This window comes from Daktulosphaira vitifoliae, unplaced genomic scaffold (genome assembly GCF_025091365.1).
Source record: "Daktulosphaira vitifoliae isolate Bord-2020 unplaced genomic scaffold, ASM2509136v1 Scaffold_3, whole genome shotgun sequence".
Taxonomy (NCBI): domain Eukaryota; kingdom Metazoa; phylum Arthropoda; class Insecta; order Hemiptera; family Phylloxeridae; genus Daktulosphaira; species Daktulosphaira vitifoliae.
Window position 1 is genome coordinate 12,851,696 of NW_026099574.1, and position 27,008 is coordinate 12,878,703.

Sequence of the window (27,008 nt, forward strand, 5' to 3'; positions counted from 1 at the left end):
GAACCGATTTCTTTCAATGATACGTCAAAAGATCACAAATCGTATCTAGTCGAAGACATTACCCTCAAAAATTGAAAAAAATTCCCTCGTTCCCCGTAAATGGGGGAAACATCCGAAAAAATTACAAATTTAAAAATGGCTAATTTTCGAAATTTTTTTACAAAAACTGCCGTAACTTTTTTTAAAATAAACATATCAACATAATTCTTTTTTTTATAGTTGCATGATGTCATTACCTAAAAATCTGACTTTTTACCTGCCTACAGGGGGGGATTCAAAATGACAACTTTTTCACAAAAAATTGACTTTTTCAACTTAAATTTTGAAAGTGTTTCGGAAAGTCTGACACTTTTATATATATATTAAATTAAAGCTAATGTAATCTACTTTAATAAGGAAAAAAAAAATTTCGGACTTTATTTTATATTCAGGGTGAAAATGGCTACCGAATGCTATTTTTGTGTGAAAATTTTCGATTTTGTATTTTACATTTTTAACTTTATTATGCTATAACTTTTTTGAAAAATGTATGGATCAATATCATTTTTTTATGGGAAATACTATTTTTTAATAATTCCTTTTTCATTCGACATACTTTATCTTAATCAGGATATTAATAAGGAACTAGCAGTTTATGAAGCTTTTGGAATAATCCACAAATTTTTTAAAATTAAACACTATCTAAAGATTTGCATCGAAGCGTTTTATTTTGATAGTGATTCTAATCACTGTCAGATATCATTATACTTGATCCAACTATGCTACGTCACCACTGTGCCGCGACCCCCCTGTGCTGGGTTTTTTTTAATCCTCGTACTAAAATATCCCCATCATCTTCATCTACACTAAACGTACATACTTAAAATGTTGTTTCTTACGGTTCCCTCCAATAAAATCTATTAAAAGAAATACTCCAGGTTTTATTTGAGACCAAATTGGTGTATAAAACTTCTTCAATACTTAAATCTAATGAATTTTCATTACAATCATCTTCTGATAAATGATAAACTACATCATCAATATTATCAATTGATTGTTCCAACTCAATATTTTGTACATCATTAATAGCTTTCTTAGGTCTCCCAAGTTTACTAGGATATTTGATTAGCTTTAAGGTTGCTTCCTCCAATTATTTTAACACATTTTTATCTGATAAAACTTCACCATACTTTGTTACTCTAAGACGAGGAACTCGGGNACTTCACCATACTTTGTTACTCTAAGACGAGGAACTTGGTCTTTTGTAACACAAATTGTATTGTTAGTTTTATATTGTATTAATTGAATTGAAAAAATAGATATTATATCTTTTGGGCTTACTGAGATATTATTACTTGATGTTGGAAAAATTTAGTCTATAAAAGTGTTTGACGTTGAAGGTTCTAATGAAATTTGAGTTTCTACAACTGTTAATATGTTTTTTTGATGTAATTACGCACTCTGAAGTTGAAAAAAAAATGATAAAGATCGTAATATTTCAAATTATATTTGTTATTAATATTTCCATTTAGCCCAATTGATTTTTATTTTGTATTTTACAAAAAAAATATAATTCCATAGAAAAAGTGATATTAAACTAGTTTTAGGGCCGTATAGTAAATAAGTAAATATGAAATGACAATTTAGTTCAAACTGTACTGTTCTACTTATATTTTTGATGAAGATGCCCTTCTCAAAAGGCATTAAGCAGAAAATATAATCTAAAATAATCATAAACACTTTTTCGAGTGATAACAATTTATACATATCCTCAAATTTTCCATATTTTTATCATTGCACACTATTATACCTTATGTGTACTGTGGTTATAATGATACCGAATTCTATAATCACTAATAATTTATTTTAAATAATATTTTTTTCCTTTTGCCCCAATTTCCATTTACCCCACTTGACCCTATCGAATTTCAACTACTATAATTTGGAAAAGTTCCATTAACATAGGAATTGGTGTGACTAAAACAAATGAAACTATAATTGATGGTGAAAAAGTAAATGGGAAATTTTATGTTATTGTAGCAATAATACATCCGAAGCCAAACGTATTGGGAAAATATAAAGAAAATATAACACCTAGAAATCTAGAAATCATGACATATGATGGTTATTTCGAATTTCTTTAGGAAGCAAAAAAACGCGACGAAAATATGATTAAATACGATTTCCAGTCATATGTCAAAAAACTTACGGGATCTTCTTCTTAAAGAAATGTCAGCCTTGAAAAAAAAATAGCATGTATACTTGTCCCAACTTTTCCACGTCTATACTGTGCTACCGTTTTTTAGTTTTTAAGGAGATGAGCAGAATAATATGTATATGTTATAAAAATTATATATATCTTGAGTTTTATGAATGAATAAAGCTTATAAATTTAAAAATTAAGTGTTATCTAAATAAATTTTTTAAAAATCAGAATAATATAGAGTGATCCAAATGTAAAAACAAAAAAGTGATCGATGTAAAGAATGATCTAGATATAAAAAAAATAAGTTGCAATAGACAGAATTACCTAAATGTTATTATTATTAATATAGTTATATTAATAGTGCTATTAATGAATAAATCGTATAAAATTGAATATACATGGTAATATAAATATACAATTTATAAAAATTTGATTATACAGAGTGATCAAATATATAAAAAAAAAGTTTCAATTAATAAAATTACCCTATTGTCATTGTTTTCTCTTTATTTGGTTAACTAGACATGAGGTCTGTATTTTTGTTGCAATTAATAGTTAATGACTATATACGGGTGAACTTTAATTTTATATTATAAGTAATGGTCAATTATTATTATGTTTTTTCTTTCATTCTTTTTTCTCCTTTGCATTCTCATTCCATGAGCAGTCAGATCCTCGGGTGTCGTCAGAATGGATACGGTGAATATCTCAATAAGTCCTCTATATTTATAAAGAGGATATTTATTGACGTTGGTGACATGACCACTATACCCTGGCACATTCGTTGGATCTGTCATGCTCATGTTTTCCCTATTTTGTTCATTTATTTTATGTTGTGGTTATGAAATTGACTATGCAATATTGAGATTATGGCATTGAAATTTAATATACTTCAGTAAGTAGTTTTTGCTCTAGTTAATATAGCTCTATATCTGGTGACGTTATCTGTTCTTATAAGGAACATTTTCAATACTTAAGGTGAAAAAGTTTAATTTTTGTCCAAACTATTTTGAATCCCTCCCTAGGGGCAATTATAGCGTAAGATTTTCCTGAAATGAATACCAAATGAAAAGTAAATACTTAAGGTAATTATTATGGGGTCGTGACATAGTTGGGTCCAGTATAGATGATATCTGACAGTGATTAAAATCACTATCATAAAAAACGCTTTAATGCAAATCTGTAGATAGTGTTTAATTTATAAAAAAAATTTGTCAATAAAGTAGGTCAAGTGAGAGCTGAGAAAATGAATGATAGCTACAAAAAAAAAAAACACATAGTAAAATAATATTAATATGAATTTCTTCTGACGAAAAGAGACTACAGTAATGAGGTCCTTGATATTTATTGAAGTTATTGAAACTAAATGAGATAAAAATCAAATGAGTTAACACATTTTTTCTAACTCAAAAAAATTTTTTTTTTAAAGAATCATTAACATAAAATTGAGAAATTTTAATTTTAATTGTTAAATTATAATATGTGATGGACAATTTTTCACAAAGATTAAAGTAGTTATAATTAAATATTAATTTTAATTGGTTTTTGATGATTATCAAAAACCAAGTAAGAATCTATTGAACATTTAGTTTTCTTTCTTTTTGATGATGAAATTTTTTTTTGAAGAAGATCTCATAAGTATGACTCGAGTTCGTATTTAATTTCATTTTTGTCGCGTTTATTTGTTTCCTGAAGAAATTCGAAGTAACCATCATGTATCATGATCTCAATATTTCTAGGTGTTATATTTTCTTTATATTTTCCTAAAACACATGGCATAGGATGTATTACTGCTACAATAACATAAAATGATCCATCTAATTTTATATTAAGAATGGCAATTTCATTTGTTTTTACTACACCAATTCCTATGTTAATGGCATTTTTCCAAATCATTGTAGTTATAGGTCCAAACCAACTTTTTTTCTCATCTATATAAACGAAGGTTGGTCATCAAAATATGACGATAAATAAGCCTTAATATCATGATAGTGCAATCATGATTTATCAATACCGAATAGCGGTGTAAAGTTTTTAATCGAGCCTTAAAAAGTATGTCATTTATTGCTCTTTGGGCATAAAGTTTTTTTTCTGGGTCAAGTTTTTCTAATTCTATTGTCCAACTTTTGGCTAGGATATCGTTATCAGAATTAACTACGGTGAGACGATTACACTCTAATTCCAGTAAATCATTTCTTTTTATTGGCCATTGTTTTTGGTGGTCGACCTAGTTTTGGTGAAGAGTTAACTACATCAATTACGGCCCCAACACAATTACCTTCAACCTGAAAAAATGAATCAATTTAAATCATTGTATATTTAGATGCCAGCATCCGAAGAAGAGTGGAAAGCAATATCAGAAGAGTTTGAAAAGAAATGGAATTTTAATCATTGTTTGGGCGCAATCGACGGCAAACACATAGACATTACGAAACCTCAAGAATCTGGCTCTTATTACTTCAACTATAAGCATAATTTTAGCATTCTTTTAATGGCAGTTTGTAATGCTAACTACGAATTCATGATGGTGGATATTGGTTCAAATGGAAGAGTATCAGATGGGGAAGTATTTTCAAATACATTCCTTTCTAAACATCTTCTAGAAAAAAAAATGAAGTTACCTGAACCAGATCATTTACCCAGAATTTATTTCAATATGCCCTATATTTTTGNATCATTTACCCAGAATTTATTTCAATATGTCCTATATTTTTTTGGCTGATGACGCTTTTTCATTGCCCGAAAATTTGATGAAACTTTACTCACAAAGAAATCTAATAAAAGAAAAACGTAATTTCAACTATAGGCTATCAAGAGCCCAAAGCGTTATTAAAATTCATTTGGAATACTGGCATCAAGATTTAGAATACTTTTGAAAACTATTAATCTCAGTCCTGAAAAAGCTATAATAATTGTTCGAACTTGTTGTCATTTACACAATCATTTACGGAGCAAAAATATGGGCCTTTTTTTGCAAGAGAGTTTTAATACAGAAAATATATTGACAGGAGAAGTAGAGCCAAGAAGTTGGAGAAGTGAAAATCATAATTTCACTGAGCTACAACCTATACAAAGTCGAAACTCGCCTTCAACTGCCAAAGATATTATTAGCTTTAAGGTTGTTAAAGCTAATCAAATATCCTAGTAAACTTGGGAGACCAAAGAAAGCTATTAATGATGTACAAAATATTGTGTTGGAACAATCAATTGATAATATTGATGATGTAGTTTATCATTTATCAGAAGATGATTGTAATGAAAATTCATTAGATTTAAGTATTGAAGAAGTTTTATACACCAATTTGGTCTCAAATAAAACCTGGAGTATTTCTTTTAATAGATTTTATTGGAGGGAACCGTAAGAAACAACATTTTAAGTATGTACGTTTAGTGTAGATGAAGATGATGGGGATATTTTAGTACGAGGATTAAAAAAAACCCAGCACAGGGGGGTCGCGGCACAGTGGTGACGTAGCATAGTTGGATCAAGTATAATGATATCTGACAGTGATTAAAATCACTATCAAAATAAAACGCTTCGATGCAAATCTTTAGATAGTGTTTAATTTTAAAAAATTTGTGGATTATTCCAAAAGCTTCATAAACTGCTAGTTCCTTATTAATATCCTGATTAAGATAAAGTATGTCGAATGAAAAAGGAATTATTAAAAAATAGTATTTCCCATAAAAAAATGATATTGATCCATACATTTTTCAAAAAAGTTATAGCATAATAAAGTTAAAAATATAAAATACAAAATCGAAAATTTTCACACAAAAATAGCATTCGGTAGCCATTTTCACCCTGAATATAAAATAAAGTCCGAAATTTTTTTTTTCCTTATTAAAGTAGATTACATTAGCTTTAATTNTAACAGACACAAAAAAAAAAAAAAAACACATCTTAGTAAAACCAATACCTTCTTAGCTTCGCATCTAAGCTAAAAAATTATTACTAATCTAATAAAAGTTGTAAAACATGTAAATTTCATTTCCATTTACCCCACTTGACCCTACTTCCAAGAATATTTCTGATCTACATAAAATCATACATCTTGGTAAATAAATAATAATGAGTTTATTAATGTACAATTATTTAGCCACAATTCGATACTAATAAACGATGGTTTGTCATAAAAATATGACGTTAGGTAAACCATAATAAACCGAACCTACATGTTTCGGTTCAATCGATATATTTGCTGCGCTCGATGCAGGACTACACTAGTTTCCTCCACCTTCTTTCTCACCATCAGTTAATATTAGGTTAAGGAAAAGTTTTGTAAAATGAGTTAGTGTATGTTTTAATACTGAGTTCGGCGTATATGTGTATTTTTTGTTGAGTAATTTGAGGAGATATTTATTTTTATTTATTTAGCTAACGCCGAACGGCAATTTAATTTAAANGCCGATATTTTTTTTTATTTATTTAGCTAACGCCGAACGGCAATTTAAAGTGATACAATAAAACAATAAAAACTAAAAATTAATTATGGTATTACATGATAACTTTAGCAATATTATTTACAATTATAGAAATCTATTTATATCAAAAATATATTATAAATTTAAATTATTTTTATTTCGTTTTGAGTACATATATTTATTGCTTTTAGCTTTGATGCGAAGCTGAGAAGGTATTGGTTTTACTATGATGTGTTTTTTTTTTTTTACTTAAAACTAAGTATTACTAAATATGAATTGTAATCATTTGACGTATCGTTGAAATAGTAGCTAAAAAAGCTAAAAAAGGATAGTTAATAAATTAAAACAATCAATTCATACATGACAACAATAACATGTATTAATTATGAATTGAATAGAAAATTAAATGGTCATAAAAATATATATTTTACAAATTAAGAATCACAATAAACATATGCGCAGAAATGAGTCAATGCTCATATTAAAACCATGCGCGTAGACTTAAAACAAAAAAAATAGGTCGTAAAACGATGAAAAATAAACGAATTGATTTTTTTATGATATCTCAGAAATGTTATTGAACGGGTCTAATGAAAATTTTAAACCTTCAGTCGAAAGACGCTGGCGACGTCAGCGAGTGTTTTTCTCAAAAACAGTCGACATTTTATAACACTGGCTAAAATTTTCCGACCTTCCACAATAACTTTCCCGGAGTCTTGTGACCGAGTATTTTCGTCAAAAAAAAATTTTGAACATCTGAGCTCGATAAGTAGTTTTCCCAGAAAAAGGTTTTTTCACTTGTTCCATAATAAAATAAGATGTATTTGATTTTATATTAAAATTGTATATTTAATCAAATGAAATGATTGTTTTTTCAGCTCATCTTATACTTTGGAAATGCCGTAGCTTTTTTCATAATATCATTTTTCATTTCACTGACATTCGAGGCACCTGTTGTAAATCTGATCAAAATCATAGAAGCACCACCTCAAAGGACACCTTTGAAATCCTCCAATGCCGTAACACAAGACTCATAACATTCAACGATTTATTTTATGATAAATTATCGAGAATTTAATTATTGCCTCTGATTTTGTTTAGTTTATATTAAATTATTTTCTAATTAATAAATATAATTAATTGTAATGTAAGTTTTATAAGAATATAAGAATAATGAAAACGTTTAAATAGTGTATTCTTAGAGCGACATCAAAAAAAATTTGACTCATCTAAGGTTTTTATTTAATTGAAACACGGTCGTATGTACAAATCTATTAATTGACGACAAATAATTTATTAATGGCATTTGACTGTTGAATGTAAAATAGTATGTTCAACGCTATTCGGTGAACGTTTATAATTGTATAACTTGGGCTTCGGCATACAGGCGATGATACAAGAACATATCATCATACAGGAAACGTGAAATTGATGGAGTAGTGCACTTATGTACGTTTAATGTGTGTGTCGAAGAGGCACGCGTGCCACCCTGACGTTGTACACATAAACCGTTACGAATAATGGACAGACATTGCGCTACGCCGTTGTCTTTAACTGTTAGTCGCACAGCATTGCACCATGTGACCATTGGCGAAAGTCAGCGAGACTATGTTACGCTATGCCATCGAAAAAGGTAATACTAAAAATTGTGTACACCTTTTGAATTCTTGGTACTATTTTTTCAACTTTTTGTAAATTACCGAGTCTCGGAAATCAAATTGCCCACCGTCATTGCTTTCCTCCTGAGTCCCTAGTACCGTTTCACAATTTTTCTCGATTGGTAAATACAGTGCGCGTCTTACGTCACTTGCCGAAGACTTGAAAATTAACTTGCCTATACGGAACGCCTGAAATCATAAGTCATCGAAACATTCGTTCAAACTTAATCAGTCAGTGATCGTATCATAATGTTTACACTATTAAAAGTGTAGCAATTGAAATCAATTTTACTAATTTGCATAAATGTAAATTAAATTTATAAAATAATTTTTTTTTTTGTAACTCTGACAAATTTTATTATTCATTGAATAACACATATCGTTATATAAAAATAACGTTATCCCGGATTATTTTGGTGATAAAAATAAAGTTATCAAGTTACCATTTAGAGTTAAGAAAAGTTAAATTGCCAAAATTAAAATCTTTTTACTCGAATTATGGAAAATACTAACGGTCCATACCAACATCAAAAATACTCCATGACTGATAAATTGCAAATTACATCTTAAAAAAAAAAATTTTTATTCTAATATTATTTATTTTACAAGAAATTAAATGGTTTAGAATAAGAATCAATTACTGATCAAATTAGAATGACTGATAAGACTGACAATTAATCATTATTTAAAAAAAAAAATATTCATTAATAAATATATCATCCCTTTAAATTTTGTTAATTTCACGTGAGTTTATAACTAATTTGTCTACCTTAAAATTTTTGAAACTTATTTATGTCGATTTACACATTTTTATATTTCAATATCTCAAATACAATTATAAAAATATAATATACAACAGTAAAAAAAAAAATTATACGAAGAAAATGGAAATTTTACAAACTTTTACAACAATAAATATAATTTTAATTTTAATTTTTTTGGCTTAAAGTTTTAATGGCCAATGTATTATTCGTTTTACATAATGCAAAAGCGATTATCTATTCCAATTTGTTTGTTTTTATATAAATTTTTTTTTCTTGTTTCCTTGACTACAAATTTATATTGTTTAAGTTAATATTTTTTAACAATCACGGGCTATTTAGTTGTGACACGGAAATTTTCTTAAGCCCGAAAACCCCACAAAATTTGCCCAAAACCTCTTTAATATTTGATTTTTTGTAGTCAGATATTTAATTTATATCTCTGCACGAAAAATTAAACATGAAAAACAAAACCAAAAAGACTATAAGCCATCTAATAACTGGACATAGAAATTCCATTCTCGTCAACATACGTTCAAATCCTTATTATGTTGGCAAACGTCCAAATAAACGTAAAATTATAAAATTTTATAAAGATCTTTTAACATTTTATGAAGACGAGGATACAACGATTCAAAAGCTTGAAACTTCCAAGACGTTTCAATCGAAAAAGACACTTAATGTTGACCATGTTCAGAAAATTACTAAAAAACAAACAACTGTCAATAAAAGACAAGTAAAAAATTCTGATGCGTTAATTTTGGAACGTAAATATCAGGCTCGCAATAAGTCAAACGCTAAAATATCTACTAAAAATAAATCAAATTCAATTAATGTGGAAATACCATCCGAAGCAGTCAAACATATGAGTAAGATTAATTTATTTTATATTAATATATTTTAATATACAATTTATATATTTTACATGAAATATTTATTAAAAAATTATTTATAATTTTTAAATTAATAGATCCGATTGTATTGATCGAAAGAATTCCACAAGACATTATAGACTACTATATGTATAGTAAAAAAATTAATGCAGACGAAATAGTAAATAATTTTAGTGAACAAGAAAATGTAAGAATTAACAATTCTGAAACCCACAAGATGTATCGAAAAAAGAATAGAACTCCTGTCATCGAAATCAACATACGCTTAAATCCTCATTTTGTTGGCAAACGTCCAAGTAAACGTAAAATTATAAAATTTTATAAAGATCTTTTAACATTTGATGAAGACGAGGATTCAAGGATTCAAAAGCCTGAAATTCCCAAGAAGTTTCCAACAAAGAAGAGAGCTCATCTCGACGACGTTAACGATTCACGTAAAAAACTTAGACTAACAAATACATATGAAGACAAAGTAAATAATTCTTATACTCTTAATTTAAATCGTAAAAATAAAACTCCTGACATGTCAAAAGTCGAGATATCTACTGAAAACAAATCAAATCCAATTATTGTGGAAATACCATCCGATAAAGTCAATCATATGAGTAAGTGTCATTTTTTTTATAATAATATACACATGTGCATAGAATGAGCGGGTAAAGTATGTCTGCTGCCCCACACTCTTGATATTTTGTGTCTTGCTAATATGACGGTTTAACACTATACGGTCCCAATATGTACTCAATATGTATATGAAAATGTAGACTGGGGAAAATAACTAGTTGTCCCCTCCCAAATGACGCCTTTGTTTTTCTTATAAAAAAAAAATCAAATTCCACTGTTAGAATGTATATAATAGTTTGATAGTAACAGCTAATCAATCATTCATTTTATACTATTATTAAAAATGTGTAAATAATATATTTTTAAATTTTGTATTAGTGTACTTTATAGTTATATTTTATGTTAATGTTTCAAGTAATAAATTAATGAAGTATATTTTATAGGCTTTAGTTTTTAATAATTAAATTTAGTCTAATTTAGTCACTTAATTTTACATATAACACTTAAACCTAAAATAATCTAACATTTAACTAACATTTTTGATTTTCTTCTTACCCCAAACAATTATACAGAATGTCTAACTATGTTAGACATATTTTATTATTTTTGATCGAATAATAATTTCGTTGAAATAATAACTTAATATGAACTTGTTCTAAAATTATCATCGACCCACAAAATATTTTTGTAAGATAAAACTGAATAATGGCTATTTCAAAATTTTTAAGAAAATAAAATTTCAAAAAAATTATTGTTGTATTATAAGTTATAAGATATATCAAAACATACGTAAATTAAAAAAATGTTGGGGGTAATTTTGTCCATTGAGGGGCGTAGCACCTTCTTGTTTTCTAGTTGCGTTTATGATAAGAAACCCTAAAGGAGTTCCTCGGAAACCCTTCTACACTGAGTCTATTAAGCGGATAGCAAAACCACGTTACTTTAAAAATATTTTTCATTTTTGTTTTTAAAATAACATACGAATTCTTATAAAATTATCATAGTAATATTTATTTTTATATATTAAAGTTCCAATGGTGTTTATAAAAAAAATTTCGTCATTTTATAATAATATAATGACTTTTTAATATAAAAATGATTTATTTTGTATGAAATTGTTATCAAAAAATTAATTTATAATTTTAATATTTATAGATCCGTTTGTGTTGCTCAAAAGAATTCCGCAAGAAATTATAGACTCCTATGTGTTTGATAAAACAATTAATACAATCGAACTAGAAAAATTAGTAAATAACATCGAACTATCTAAAAATGTTGATGACATAAATAATTTTGAATCACCGACTGATAATCCTATAAAAAATAAAAAGTTATCTACGAATAGCTCTACAAAGAAAGTCTCTAAGAAAAAACGATCAAAAAGATCTAGATTCATCTGATGAACTCATCTAAACATTTACTTTTGATAAATCATGACCAAGCAATTTACCTTATAACTCTTACATTTTTTGCCGCAGAGACTATAGATTTAATTTAAACAAATTTTTATTGAACTACTACTCTGCGGATGACTTATAATTGTTGAAAAATCAACTCTGTTGTATTATAAACAACTTTCAAGTTGGTAATAATTTTTATGAAATTTCGTTCAAGAATCTTCAATTTAATGAATAGTTTCGTTTCTATCATTCATTTTGTACATTACTTTTTTCTATTATATTTTTTATGTGCTATATGTTGTTCTAATAATAATTTTTTTTTTGAATTTTTTTTTTATTTAAGATCTAATGATATTTTTGTTATTGGATGTTTAATGATTACACGATGCATATATTTTTTTTATTTAAAGATTTTTTGTGCTATAAATATTTTTAATTGTCGTTTTTCAATTATGTAATTCAATTAAATTTTTTAATATATTTTTGTACTTATTTGAAATTTGTAATTATTTAAATAAATAGCGATAAAATAACATTTTGCTAAAATATATTTAATAAGAACAAATATGTTTTTATTTTTATATTTTACAAATAATATTTTGTTTATTATATTATACTACATCATAATTAATGTAGAAAAGAAATCTAAAAAGTAATAAAAAATTAAATATATATATATATATTATTTAATTTAAAGATCTTTATTATAAAGTAATAATCAATACTTAATGAATACATAAATTCTAACGCATTTATTTATTCGAGAAAATTTTTAAAATATTAATTATTGCTAGTTTTATAAATAATTTTTGATGACACCCTTTTAGTAATAGTAAATGTGTAATAGTTGATAGTAAAATGTGAATCTTACAAATTTCAACAGTTGTAATTTTTCCAAATTTTTATTCTTCATTTTGTCTGGGTGAACACATGATGTTTAATCTCATTTCTGTAATAAAGTATAGTCGATTAATCAAAGTAACAGTTATTGATTTTATTGAGACAAAAGTAGTGTTCACCCAGACAAAGTGAAGAATAAAAATTTGGAAAAATTACAAGTGTTGATAATAATATAAATTTTTTTGATGAACTAAGCCTCAAAAATTATTTCTGAAAATATGAGTTATCTTTTCTTTTTTTAAATATTATGGATCTATCTTTAGCTGCTCAGTGAGTAAAATTACATTTTTATGATCATTACTTATGCTTCAAACATGTATCAAGATCAGTTTTTTAATGATATATATATACATATATAATCAGATTAGATTTAGTTTACACAATTTTTTTTTTTTTTATTCAATTATTAGCGAACTATGATTCATTTATAAAAAATATACCAAATGATAGGTAAAAACATCCTGCATTTATAAAAAAAAGAATTATATTGATCCATACATCTTTCTAAAAGTTATAGCNATTTCGTTCAAGAATCTTCAATTTAATGAATAGTTTCGTTTCTATCATTCATTTTGTACATTACTTTTTTCTATTATATTTTTTATGTGCTATATGTTGTTCTAATAATAATTTTTTTTTTGAATTTTTTTTTTATTTAAGATCTAATGATATTTTTGTTATTGGATGTTTAATGATTACACGATGCATATATTTTTTTTATTTAAAGATTTTTTGTGCTATAAATATTTTTAATTGTCGTTTTTCAATTATGTAATTCAATTAAATTTTTTAATATATTTTTGTACTTATTTGAAATTTGTAATTATTTAAATAAATAGCGATAAAATAACATTTTGCTAAAATATATTTAATAAGAACAAATATGTTTTTATTTTTATATTTTACAAATAATATTTTGTTTATTATATTATACTACATCATAATTAATGTAGAAAAGAAATCTAAAAAGTAATAAAAAATTAAATATATATATATATATTATTTAATTTAAAGATCTTTATTATAAAGTAATAATCAATACTTAATGAATACATAAATTCTAACGCATTTATTTATTCGAGAAAATTTTTAAAATATTAATTATTGCTAGTTTTATAAATAATTTTTGATGACACCCTTTTAGTAATAGTAAATGTGTAATAGTTGATAGTAAAATGTGAATCTTACAAATTTCAACAGTTGTAATTTTTCCAAATTTTTATTCTTCATTTTGTCTGGGTGAACACATGATGTTTAATCTCATTTCTGTAATAAAGTATAGTCGATTAATCAAAGTAACAGTTATTGATTTTATTGAGACAAAAGTAGTGTTCACCCAGACAAAGTGAAGAATAAAAATTTGGAAAAATTACAAGTGTTGATAATAATATAAATTTTTTTGATGAACTAAGCCTCAAAAATTATTTCTGAAAATATGAGTTATCTTTTCTTTTTTTAAATATTATGGATCTATCTTTAGCTGCTCAGTGAGTAAAATTACATTTTTATGATCATTACTTATGCTTCAAACATGTATCAAGATCAGTTTTTTAATGATATATATATACATATATAATCAGATTAGATTTAGTTTACACAATTTTTTTTTTTTTTATTCAATTATTAGCGAACTATGATTCATTTATAAAAAATATACCAAATGATAGGTAAAAACATCCTGCATTTATAAAAAAAAGAATTATATTGATCCATACATCTTTCTAAAAGTTATAGCATTATAAAGTATCAGTCTTTCCGGAACACTTTCAAAAGTTAAGTTGAAAAAGTTCTACTTTCTACTTTTTAGTTCAATATGCTTTAAAAGCATGTTTTTCAGTTTTTTTAAACTATATTTTTTTTTTATCTTTTTAGATTTTTATGACATCGCTGTTACAGTCACAGAGTGTTTATTGTCAATTATCACTATTAGTAGATATAATTTCTGTATTGCCAGTTAGTGTGTTTATAAGCGCACAATGGACCAACAGGTCTGAGTGCATGAGCATTATGTCCACCTCGATTATAACTAATAGTGTGTTTATAAACTCACAACAATGTGTCATATTACCATTGATAATAAAAGCTATATAACTGCAAATATAGTCATATAAAACCAATTAGCTACCTGTATTTGTAATCCCTTATGTATTATACATGTATAATAACTCAAAAAAAACCCAGCACAGGGGGACCGCGGCACAGTGGTGACATAGCATAGTTCGATTTGTAGTAATTAGATGAGGAAGTATTGAATTACGTCAATTTTAGTATAATATAAGCTTTACAATAGTAGTAAGCAATTTTTGAACTCTTAGGCAATATAATAATTCCATATAAAAGGGAAATGCAGGGTAAGCAAATTAATAATGGTGGGAAAAAGAATATAAAAGGGAAACATGAAAAGTATAGGGGGACGATACTGGACGTTTTTGTCGAAGAAACGTCGAGTTACGGGTTAGGTCGATGGTGTAAGAATAACTTTATATTTTTGTAAGATTTAATTAATTTTTGTGTTAAATTATTATATTATATTTGACTTTCTGTTTAATACTCTCTTNGTAAGAATAACTTTATATTTTTGTAAGATTTAATTAATTTTTGTGTTAAATTATTATATTATATTTGACTTTCTGTTTAATACATTTCGTAAATAAAATAACTATTTAAAAATCTGGGCTTAGCGCAAATATTTTGTATTCACCGTGTTCTCGAAATTTGTGTGTGTGTGTGCGGCTAGAGTCTAGGTTGGACTGCTGGTCCTTTAGTCAATCTTAATAATTAGTGTACGAGCTGGCTAGTGTTTGGGCTTAACCGTCCTTTAGTGGGTATAGTAAAAAGGTAGTTGTGCTGGTGGCTGACAAAGAGCCACCCTTCAGTCTGCTACTTTTGAGCTAGACTGTGTTGACGGGTCTAAACTCTTCCCCTTTTAGTAGTCCACNCTGACGGGTCTAAACTCTAACCCTTTAGTAGTCCACTAATTAGAGAGATTGGGGCTGATCAGTTTATCCAACGGGAGGACTCGAGAAGAGCTCGAACGACGAATTCGTCGTCAATATATATATATAAAACATTAATAAACTTTTGTGTCTACGTTGGGGCACTACCGACGTACGACAGATTATTTAGGTTATATCTAGGTATGATAGGGACATATCTAAGGTTTTAGCATAAAAAAAATTATATTGATTTATTGTATTTTGAAAAAGTTCTGGAAGTTTTAAGAAAAAAAAGTGAAAAAAATGTCAAAATTTACCGATTATTAAATTAGTAATTTTTTTTGGAGACTTTCTCTATTTGCGGGGACCGAAGGAAATTTATTCAATCTTTAAGGATAATGTATTATATTAGATTATATATCACATTATTTATTATGTATTAATTAATGATAAAGTATTTATTGTCGAATTAGATTTGATATGATAAAAGTATTCAACTACAAAAGTAAATAATTTTACTTTGTAATTTATTAATTTTATAACTCTATTTGTGTGTGCTACTACTAGTCTATAATATTCCAAATTTTTTTGTAACATGTTGATATATAAATCATAAATATAAAAAAAAAAATGATTTTTAGTTTCACCTGAATTTGTTCAATTATAATCAAATTTTATAATACGCTCAATTGAGTTAATCTTTTCAATAACTATTTTTTTATTGGCTCCATTAGTTAAAGTAAATCATTAAAATTAAGTTCTGTATATATCAATTGGAGAATCTTTTTAAACACCAAAAGTTAATTATAAATAATTACTATGATATTTATTAATTGATCTATTACGATAAAAATGTAAAAAAATATAGAGCTTTTCTGATAAATTTACTTAATAATGTCAATTTCAAACTTCCAAATTGAGCTAAAAGTTATGGTAATAAAATCATTTTTTTTTTTTTTATTATGTAGTATAATTATTAACACATGTACTAAATATCACATATATATGAATAAAGCCATACATCATCTAAGGAATGTTTCCCTTTTAGGGTAATAAAAATAACTATTTATCAACACATGTTTCAAACCAGTCCCCTACAATCCATTAACTACGCCCACGGCAGGGTTTCTATCACAATTAACCAATCACAAATAATTATCCAACATCTCAGGAATTTCAATAGAGATCGATAGCTTACTTCATCCGGCGTATAAAAAGCCATTTTTTCTCGTAAAAAGGGACGTCTTCTTTTGACTTCTTTGGACTTCTCTTGACGATTGACTGCGACTGTTACGATGACTACCCTCTAAATATTCTCTTGCATGGAATCTGCGTCAGTATAAGTAAATATTATGTCCCTGTTACTTAGTTTTTTTTTTTATGTATCATCCTAAGTGGTGAACATTGTCTTAGATGATTTATTAATATTTTAAACAGGAACAAGTTTTATTTATTTTTTATTATCACCTAATGTACTCACGACAAATAGACATTATCTCTATTTTTATATAAAGGTTTTAAATATTATTATGCCCTTCATTTCTGGACAGCCTCAAATGTGCCGAAAAGAGTGAAGAAGCGTAATTTTATTTATACAAGCGTAATAGACTTGTACATTATCGTATATTCATAATAAAGCTTATTGTGCCCTACATTTATGAACAGCTTTAAATGTGCCGAACTAAATGAAGAAGCATAATTTGTGATTAGAATTAATTAGTTTTAGTAGTAGTACTTTATGCCTGTGTACCCGCCAGCCTAAGGGACTATGTCAATTACCTTTCGGTAACGTGTAGGCAGTTGAGGTACAGAGTAGTACTAAACTTATAAAAAGAGTATTTTTGAAGTGCGCTACATCCGTCGACAAGCCAGTTCTAGAGCTAGTAGTCCGGGTAGAGTTCATCATAAAATATATAGTCTGTAAGATAGGAAACTACATCTTGGAAATATTCTCTGCGTGTGTACCCGCCAGCCATAAAGGACTATACCAGTTACCTTTCGGTAATATGTAGGCAGTTGACGTAAAGGATAGTAAAAGGTGTATTGAAATAATATTTAAAATATATTAGCAAGGTAACTATATCCACGCCAGCCAAGGCTTTACGCTGAGAAACGCTGGGCCACCACAGTCTTGTTAATTATATTTTGAATATAGATAGACATATTCTTATAATTTGTATTTTGACTAGTTCAAAGTAAATTTTAAGAATATCGATATCGACTGTAGGGAATTTATCGAAAATATTATTAGTAAAAACATAGTATAATATAAAAGGAATTTAAAATAAAAAAAGAAGTGACAAAATTATAATAGACGCAGGTCCCATTTTACAGAACCCTTTTTTCTAAGTCTAATATACACAGAGAGACTAATTAATCGAAATAAACGCAAGACAGTATAAACGACTGTTGACACTGAAGGAAGAAATCGTCATTAAAAACAACTCAGTTAATTACTAAAGGAAATAAAGGTAAGCGCGAATATTTATTTGCATGCTTTACTTCTTAAAAAAAAAAATCACGTAATAAACAAGAATAGGAATAAATCAGGTAGAGATATTTATTATTTAATAAATAAATATAGTTCGACCCCGAGATACGACTTCAATCTTACCATCTTTACCTCCCTCATTTCGTTATACTTTTATCTTTTTTTTTGTTTATTACAATTATAAACTTTCACTTTAAAAAACGAAATATACNGTTTATTACAATTATAAACTTTCACTTTAAAAAACGAAATATACAAGGTTAAAAATGATTACTTTTAACATATTAAAAATCAATATCAATAATAATTTGAAAACAATTCAATATAACAATTATATAATATAAAATTTTATATTATATTTTTAAATCTATGTATTAATAATCTGGATATAATTAAACAAATAGTTGATTTTGTAATTATCCACCAATTTCTTAGAATTAAACATTATCTACAGATTTGCATCGAAGCGTTTCTTTGATAGTGATTTTAATCACTGACAGATTAAATCTATACTGGATCCAACTATACCTCGTCTTCACTGTGCCACAGCCCCCTGTGCTGGGTTTTTTTTTTTTGAACTTATAGTGACTAACATTAGCTTTATTTTAACATATGTTTAAAGCTCGGAGTATTTCCGGGTAAAATTCAAAATTTATGTTGAAAAAGTTAAATTTTTGTGCAGAAGTTGCTATTTTGAATGCTTCGCTGTGGGCAGGTAAAGCGTGGGTGCTTTGTGCCATATTTTTTGTATATTGAGCGCCTGACGCTTTTTTTCACAATAATTCAAGTATTTTTCGTTCATTATTGTTTTAAGTTAATTTTAAAAATTATTTTTAACTTTTTAGTTCGATGCGCTTTAAAAGCGTGGTTTTTAGTTTTTTAAAACTATATTTCAATAAATATTAATGCACAATTTATTAGTTTCTAGAATCGAATGACCTGTCTGTGTTTTATGAGAATAGTTTTCTACAATAATGGCAACGTGACACAATAGCAAATGTTTATTTAACTATAATAATAATTATATATTTGAAATCCTCGTAATATTTTCTACTGAATAATAGTAGCTCTAAGTTAATCATAAAAAATGTTATTATGAAAAGTTAAATTTATTTAACAGTTTGAATTAGGTTCCGAGCTGGGGGCAAATATTAAAAATATTTAAAATTAGTTATACAAGATTTTTTAGTCTTATGTAAAATACTTTTCAATGCCCGATAAATATATTAAAATTACTTAGACACTAAACAGTTATAAGTTATTTACAGATTAAAATGTGTTTTTGTACAAATACTGGTTATGACGATAGTAAATTTTTCGCTTCTCTGTTTAACTATGCTATAAATATAAAATAATGAGTAATAATATTAAAATCAACTGTAATAAACTAATAAATTATGAAGCAGATTAAGTCATAATATTTTCAATGAAAATTGAACTTTTGTACTACAATTTCTTTGTATTTCATCAAATTGTCAAATTGTACATCTTACAATAAAAATGATTCAAATGATTTTATTAAAATTATTTATAATATTTCATACTAGCTATGGAACATCTGATGATCTTAAAAATGAGTGAGTATTTATTCGTATTTTTCTGTTTTAATATGTAAAACAATTTGATTCAAATGGAATTCTATTTCATGATAATATCATGAAATTTATACTTAGCAAATTCTTTTTGCTATAATTTTTTTAAAAATTCCAATGAATTTTTTATCAGTATTATTGAAGACAATTATTTCTTATTTTAATAAAAATAAGTATAGTTAAAAAAAACTAAAAAAACACGTTTTTAAAGCACATCAAACTAAAAAGTTAAAAATTATTTTGAACTATTTAGTTCGATGTGCTTTTAAAGCGTGTTTTTTAATTTTTTTTAAACTATATTTATTTTTCACTTTTTAGTTTCATGTTATGATAGTAGTAACTATCAATATCATGGTTGTAACGGGTAACGGGAAATCAGGGTTCGATTTCGGGGAGGGAATCTGAGAAACGGCTACCACATCCAAGGAAAGCAGCAGGCACGCAAATTACTCACTCCCGAGACGTGGAGGTAGTGACGAAAAATGAGGATACGGAAAACATCCCTCGTAATCGGAATGAATACTTTATATCTCTTAATTAGAATAAAGCGTGTTAATGTATACATTTTAATAGTAATTAGAATATATATACACACAAGTAAAGCGACACATGTAAAGTACGTAAACGTATCATGCACTAGGTAATAGCCATGTTTTGTTGGCGGGCGGATCGGACTAACGTTATACTTGTGGTTTAAACGGCGGTAGGAATATATACGTAAGCCGTATGACACGCGGATGGTATTGGTCAGTCAAAATAAAAATTTGTTTATATTGATATAATATTGATGATAAGCACGTGTGTACGGGTACGAAAACCAAAAATATAAAATTATACAGAATTATTGTTGTCAGCGTGTTGTGATCGGGGTGGGGTGAATGCGTTACGACGTCTAGTCTCAAGGCCATAAACGACGGGATACGCGAGAATAATAACACGTGCCGCGTGGAAAGTTACACACAACTCACAACCTACATACACGTGAAACTAATAAAAGCATGTTAAAAACGGTTGGGTTTGGTTTGATTGCAGTCGCGACACAAAAGAGACTCTATTGATAGTGTTTAATTTTAAGAAATTGGCGGATTATTTCTAAAACAGAATGAACATTTATTTATATTCTGATTACAAGTTTTATGATTTACAAGTGTTATATATGAATAAGAATTAAGTATAGCAATTAAATTTAGTATGACATTTATATTCAATAATTTAATATTATAATTTATACGAAGAAATTACAAAAAAATTATAAAAGAGTTGTTACTTTTATGACAAATATGTATAAAAATTGACGTGTTGGACACAAAACTTTTTATATTATAAATTATGGTTAATTATGATTAAATAGTGTACAAAGAATTTTCATGAGAGTCAAAAATATACTTTTCTAAACCCATTTTTCGCGCTGATTTCAAATCTACATTTAGATTTTTCCACTAATTTTTGATATTATTAATAATTAGTTTAAAACGAGTATTATCATATAAAAATAGCAGTAACAAACAAAAAAAACACTTCAAAATAAAATGAATACCTTCTCTGCTTTGCATCGAAGTTAAAAAAACCTAACAAATAAAGGTAAACGAATTTCAATAATACGATAGGGGAAACTAGGCATGGGATATTTTTTAATATCAGAATACTCTTGATATAATTATACGGAATATAAATTTCAAAACTATATTACCAAACTAAGTTTTGTATTTTAATTATAGCATCTATTCAAACACCAAGAATGACATTGAAATAATTATAAAAACTTCTATTTAAATGATATATAAAAATAAAAATATGTTGAATGGAATAGGTTATGTAATTAAAAGATTTAGAAATTATTCGTAATATAATAGTATTTAATATAAAATGTTAAAACATATAATATAAGAGATGTACAACGGCAACGGGTCACTTTACTCGATAGACGGTGAAACTACGACTAAACTGTAAACATGTATACAATAGGCTGCATTGAGTAAAACAACATAATCGTAAAAGGAATGTGTCCCTTTGACCTTGTACTATACTAACATAAGTAAAAATACATTAAACTGTTATCTTAAATAATATTACTGTACCCAGTGTGTTGTTTAATAATATCAACACTTCCCCTTAAACAATACACCCGTACATAGTTAATTAAAAAATTATAAATCTATATATCTAATTCCTAACATTTCTCTGAGTTCTTGAAATCTTGTTCGTGGTGTTGGCTTGGTCAAGATGTCAGCTAACTGCTCTTTGCTGGTCACATACTCCAGTGAAAACATCCCTTCATTGAACTTCTCACGAATATAATGATAACGAACATCTATATGTTTAGTTCGTTTATGGAATTCTGGATTCTTCACCAATTTTATGGCACTTTGATTGTCCGCGTACAAAACAGGTGTCTCTCCCTGTGTTTCCAGAAGATCACTTGTTAGTAGCGTCAACCAAGTTAATTCCTGGACTGCTTGACTCAGTGCCATGTATTCAGCCTCAGTAGTTGAGAGTGCTACTGATTTTTGCCTTTGTGAACACCATGCTATTATTCCATTAGTCATCATGAAAATGTATCCTGATGTTGATCGCCTTGTTGTTGTATCACCAGCATAGTCTGCATCACTATAACCATGTAACTTAAGTTTCACCCTAGAATGAAAAAATAAACCATAGTTATAGGTTCCTTTTAAATATTTTAAAATACGTTTCACCGCATTCCAATGTATTATAAGAGGCTTTTCTAAATAGCGACTGACAAGATTTACAGCAAATGTTATATCAGGCCTTGTGATCTGACTTAGATATAACAAACTTCCTACTGCTTCTCTGTATGGAACTTCCCCTGCTTGTAATGATTCAGATAAATTTGCATCTAATGAGTGTTGTGGATCTGCAGGAATGCATAGGGCGTTGGATTCAGCCATATTGAATCTCTCCAAAACGCGTTGACAGTATAATGACTGATGTATAAATATTGACCCATCTGATCTCTGATCAATTTCAATACCCAGAAAATGATTAAGTTCACCTGATTTTGTCTCAAAGTTGCTCATCAGGTACTTCACCATCATGTCCACCTGCTCATCATTTGTTGCTGCTATAATCCCATCATCTACAAAAATAGCTACAATCATTAATTGTTCATTTTTATTACTTACAAATACACAGGGATCTGCCTTTGTTTCTTTTAGATCAAATTTTATTTACAAATTTTTAAATTTTGTATTCCAGCACCTGGGTGCTTGTTTTAATCCATACAAGCTTCGTTGAAGTTTGCAAACTTGTTTAGTTCCATCTTCATAACCTTTTGGCTGGTTCATGTAAATCTCTTCTTCAAGATCACCATATAAAAAGGCTGTTTTAATATCAAATTGTCTGAGTTTTNTGTTGAATGGAATAGGTTATGTAATTAAAAGATTTAGAAATTATTCGTAATATAATAGTATTTAATATAAAATGTTAAAACATATAATATAAGAGATGTACAACGGCAACGGGTCACTTTACTCGATAGACGGTGAAACTACGACTAAACTGTAAACATGTATACAATAGGCTGCATTGAGTAAAACAACATAATCGTAAAAGGAATGTGTCCCTTTGACCTTGTACTATACTAACATAAGTAAAAATACATTAAACTGTTATCTTAAATAATATTACTGTACCCAGTGTGTTGTTTAATAATATCAACAAAATACATAAGCAATAGTTATTTTAATAAAATTTTGAGTTTATCTTATGATATAAACTCTAAAATGATATGACAACTACAAAAAAAAAACCATATAGTAAAATATTTTAATATGAATAAGATATCCTTTCTCACAACGGGTGACTACAGTGATAGGGTACACAATGTTTGGATTGAATATAAATTATAATGAATTTTTTTTTTCATCTCAAAAGATAATTAAGAAAAAAATTCAAAAAATTTCATTTTGATTGCTCGAGGTTCGAACTTCGTCTCCGGAGAGTATTAAGCTGTATTATATTCGACGCAGCCACTATACATTACAAGAAATTTAAGCTAAAAAGGACAATTTAAGCTACTTCAAAAATTTAAAGCAACTTTTCTAAACCTTAATATAATATATGTTTAAAAGACACAATACTTCTAAAAGTTAAATTGAAAAAAATTGACTTTTGTAAAAAAGTTGGTATTTTGAATGTGGATAGGCAAAATGTCAGATTTCCAAAAAAAAATGTATCAAATAAAAGGGAAATACCTAAGGTTTAAATTTAAAAAAAACTTAGTTTTAATTCGTTCATTTTTCAATAAGTTATGGTAGTTTTAAGAAAAAAATGTTAAAATTTAGGGAGTATGTCTTCAACTAGATACGATTTATTATTTCTGTCGTATCGTCCAGAAAAATCTGTCCAGTGACAGCTGAAAAAAAGTAGTGTCAGACATAAAAAAAAAAAATAAATAAACGATAAGACTGTAAAATATACGACGCAGCTTCCGTGCACTAGATTTAACAGTAAATAAAATAAACTATTAAGTTAAATAAAAAATTCAAAGTCGCTTTTCTTAACTTTGCCATTTTGCATCCACCCCAATAAGCAAGTAATGAGTTAAATTTTGAAAAAAATAATATCAAAAAAAGGGAAATTCTTAAGGTTTCTATTTAAAAAAAAAATATTTTTGTTTGTTAATTTTTGAAAAATTTATTTCAAATGAAATAGAAATATGTAGGTTGATTTAATCAAATTACTTTGGTACGTTAATTTATCAAAATGTTATGGCAATTTTTAGAAAAAAAAATTGAAAAAATTGTCAAAAATTTACTGATTTTAAAAATCGTAATTTATTGAGGATTTTCCACAACTTATGGAAATGGGGGGAAATTTTCAATTTTTGAGGATATCATCAACTAAATTTGTGACCTTTTGACATATAGTTGAGAAAAATTGGTCCAGTGAGATCTGAGAAAAAGTTGAATAGACACCAAAAAAAAAGAATAAATGTCAAAATTTACTGATTTTAAAAATTGTAATTTGTTGAGGAATTTCCATAATTTATGGAAGGGGGTAAAATATTCAATTTTCGATGGTAATATTTTCAACTAGATAAGATTTGTGATCTATGATTTTGTGATTTGCGACGTATCGTTGAATAGAATAGGTCCAGTGAGATCTGAGAAAAAGTTGAACAGACACAAAAAAAAAATAAATAAATAAACACATCATAGTAAAATTAATACTTTCTCAGGATTGCATCAAAATTAAAAATTGTTGCCAAGACTTAAAAATACATTGTTTTTTACAGCTTAGATAAAGCATGGGCTGAATTTGATAAACAATTAAAATGTGATCACACACAGTATATTGGTTACAATGAAGGAATGGAAGATGAAATAGACATGCATTCTAAAATAAAAAGACAATATTTATCTTCAATAAATAATATTAGAAATTGGCATGGTGTAGAACCTCTTAAACAAAATAATGACGTAAATAATTTTTAAATAAATAGTAATAAATAAAAAGTTTTTAGCTTATGGAAACTTACCATAGTATCTTATTTTAATTTAGTGTCAATCGAACAGTTATTGTTGTTGATAGCATAATATATCCTAAGAATAAGATAGCATAAGAATTATGGAGAATCATTATATCAAGTTCATTTATCATATAACCCTACATTTCGAAGGGGCATAAGTCTTTGCAGAGCCTACAAAAATACGTGATACTTTATGCACGAAGGCAATTACATTCCAATTAGTCGGTTATCACTTTGTTCTTACCTTATACCAACGGTGCAATTTGGGGGTGCCATAACGGACATTTGAAAACTGAAGTTGATCAATTCGCATTCTTGCTGATCGGATAATACCTTAAGTGAACCCCTTCTTCAATAAAATCCAATTTATCTAAGAAATGTAGTGAAAACAAATTTTTATTCAATTTTAATATTGCCTATTTAGATATTTAAAATATAAAATAAGCTTCCTTTCAAAAACCTCTCTCTTTGTCACTGAAATCAGATACTGCACAGGTTTTTACTAGTAATGGTTATTTTAAAATATTTTACTATTGAATAACTGTTTGAATTGTTTTTATAAACATTTTATTCCATTGAAAATTATTAATTTATTATCGTCAAAATTATTTTAGAAAAATATCTGTTATGATAATTTTTATACTAAGTGTATTAGAGTTGAGATATTAGTAAATGAACCGAACAAAATGAGCGGTTTGTAAAATGGTGGACCGGTTAAACAATTTTTCCCATTCTAGTAAATTTTGAAATGACACCTTTTTCTTATACATTATAAGGGTATTAATTTTAATAATTCAAATGTCAGCTTAAACATTTAATCAACTTATTTATAGATAAAATAAATAAAATTAAAACTATATTTTTAATATTATTAATTTAAAATCTAAAAAATATTAAAAATATTAACTCAAAACGCTACAGGTAGATAATTAGTTTTTATAACAATATGTCTTATTACCATTGATAATACTAGCTATATATCTGTACATATCGTCATAAAAAAACCAATTTGCTGCCTGTATTTGTAATCCCTGATGTATTATAAATGTATAATAACTCAAAAAAATTTAAGTTATTAACAAAAAAATATTGTTCATATCTAATAATAAACAATAAAAATTTGTTTATAAATATATATCATATTGATGATACGTACGCATGTACGGGTACGAAAACCAAAAATAAATCTATACAGTAATACTGTTAGTGGCGTGTTGTGAGAGGTGTGGGGTAAATGCGTTACGACAGTCTAGTATCAAGACCATAGACGACGGGCATAATAACACGTGGCGCGTGGAGAGTTACAAACAAACAAACAAACAACAAACATTAAGACGTCACTATGGGTATATAAGGGAGTTGGATTAGATAGTTTTTTATTTAAAAAAATTGGCGGATTATTCCAAAAGCTTCATAATCAGATATTTCCTTACTAATATCCTGATTAAGATAAAGTATGTGGAATGAAAAAGGAAAAATATGCATCGAAGCGTTTCTTATGATTGTGATTTTAATCACTGTCAGATCAAATCTATACTAGACCTAACTATGCCTCGTCTCCACTGTGGCGCGACCCCTTGTGCTGGGGTTTATTTTTTTTGAACTTATAGTACCATGTTAGATAGCTTTATTTTAACATATGTTTGAAGCTTGGAGTATTTCCTGTACATTTTAAAAACTTAAGTTGAAAAAGATAAATTTTTGTACAGAAG

At 27.1% G+C, this 27,008-nt stretch overlaps 1 protein-coding gene across 9 annotated transcripts in view; it reads left to right on the forward strand.

The window, feature by feature from the left end:
- Positions 1 to 27,008, forward strand: part of LOC126902327 (uncharacterized) — a 137,466-nt gene that overhangs the window by 30,689 nt on the left and 79,769 nt on the right. For 2 of the 9 annotated variants that reach the window (XM_050679472.1, XM_050679469.1), the window contains exon 1: positions 19,617 to 19,790. The exons of 4 other annotated variants lie outside the window; for them this stretch is intronic. In XM_050679472.1, the coding sequence (XP_050535429.1) occupies positions 19,714 to 19,790 (77 nt within the window). In that variant the 5' untranslated portion in view covers positions 19,617 to 19,713. Of the gene's footprint in view, positions 1 to 7,488; positions 7,709 to 19,615; positions 19,791 to 25,062; positions 25,247 to 27,008 lie in introns of those variants that run through there. 3 more of the 9 variants (XM_050679478.1, XM_050679480.1, XM_050679474.1) reach the window with 3 other exon arrangements.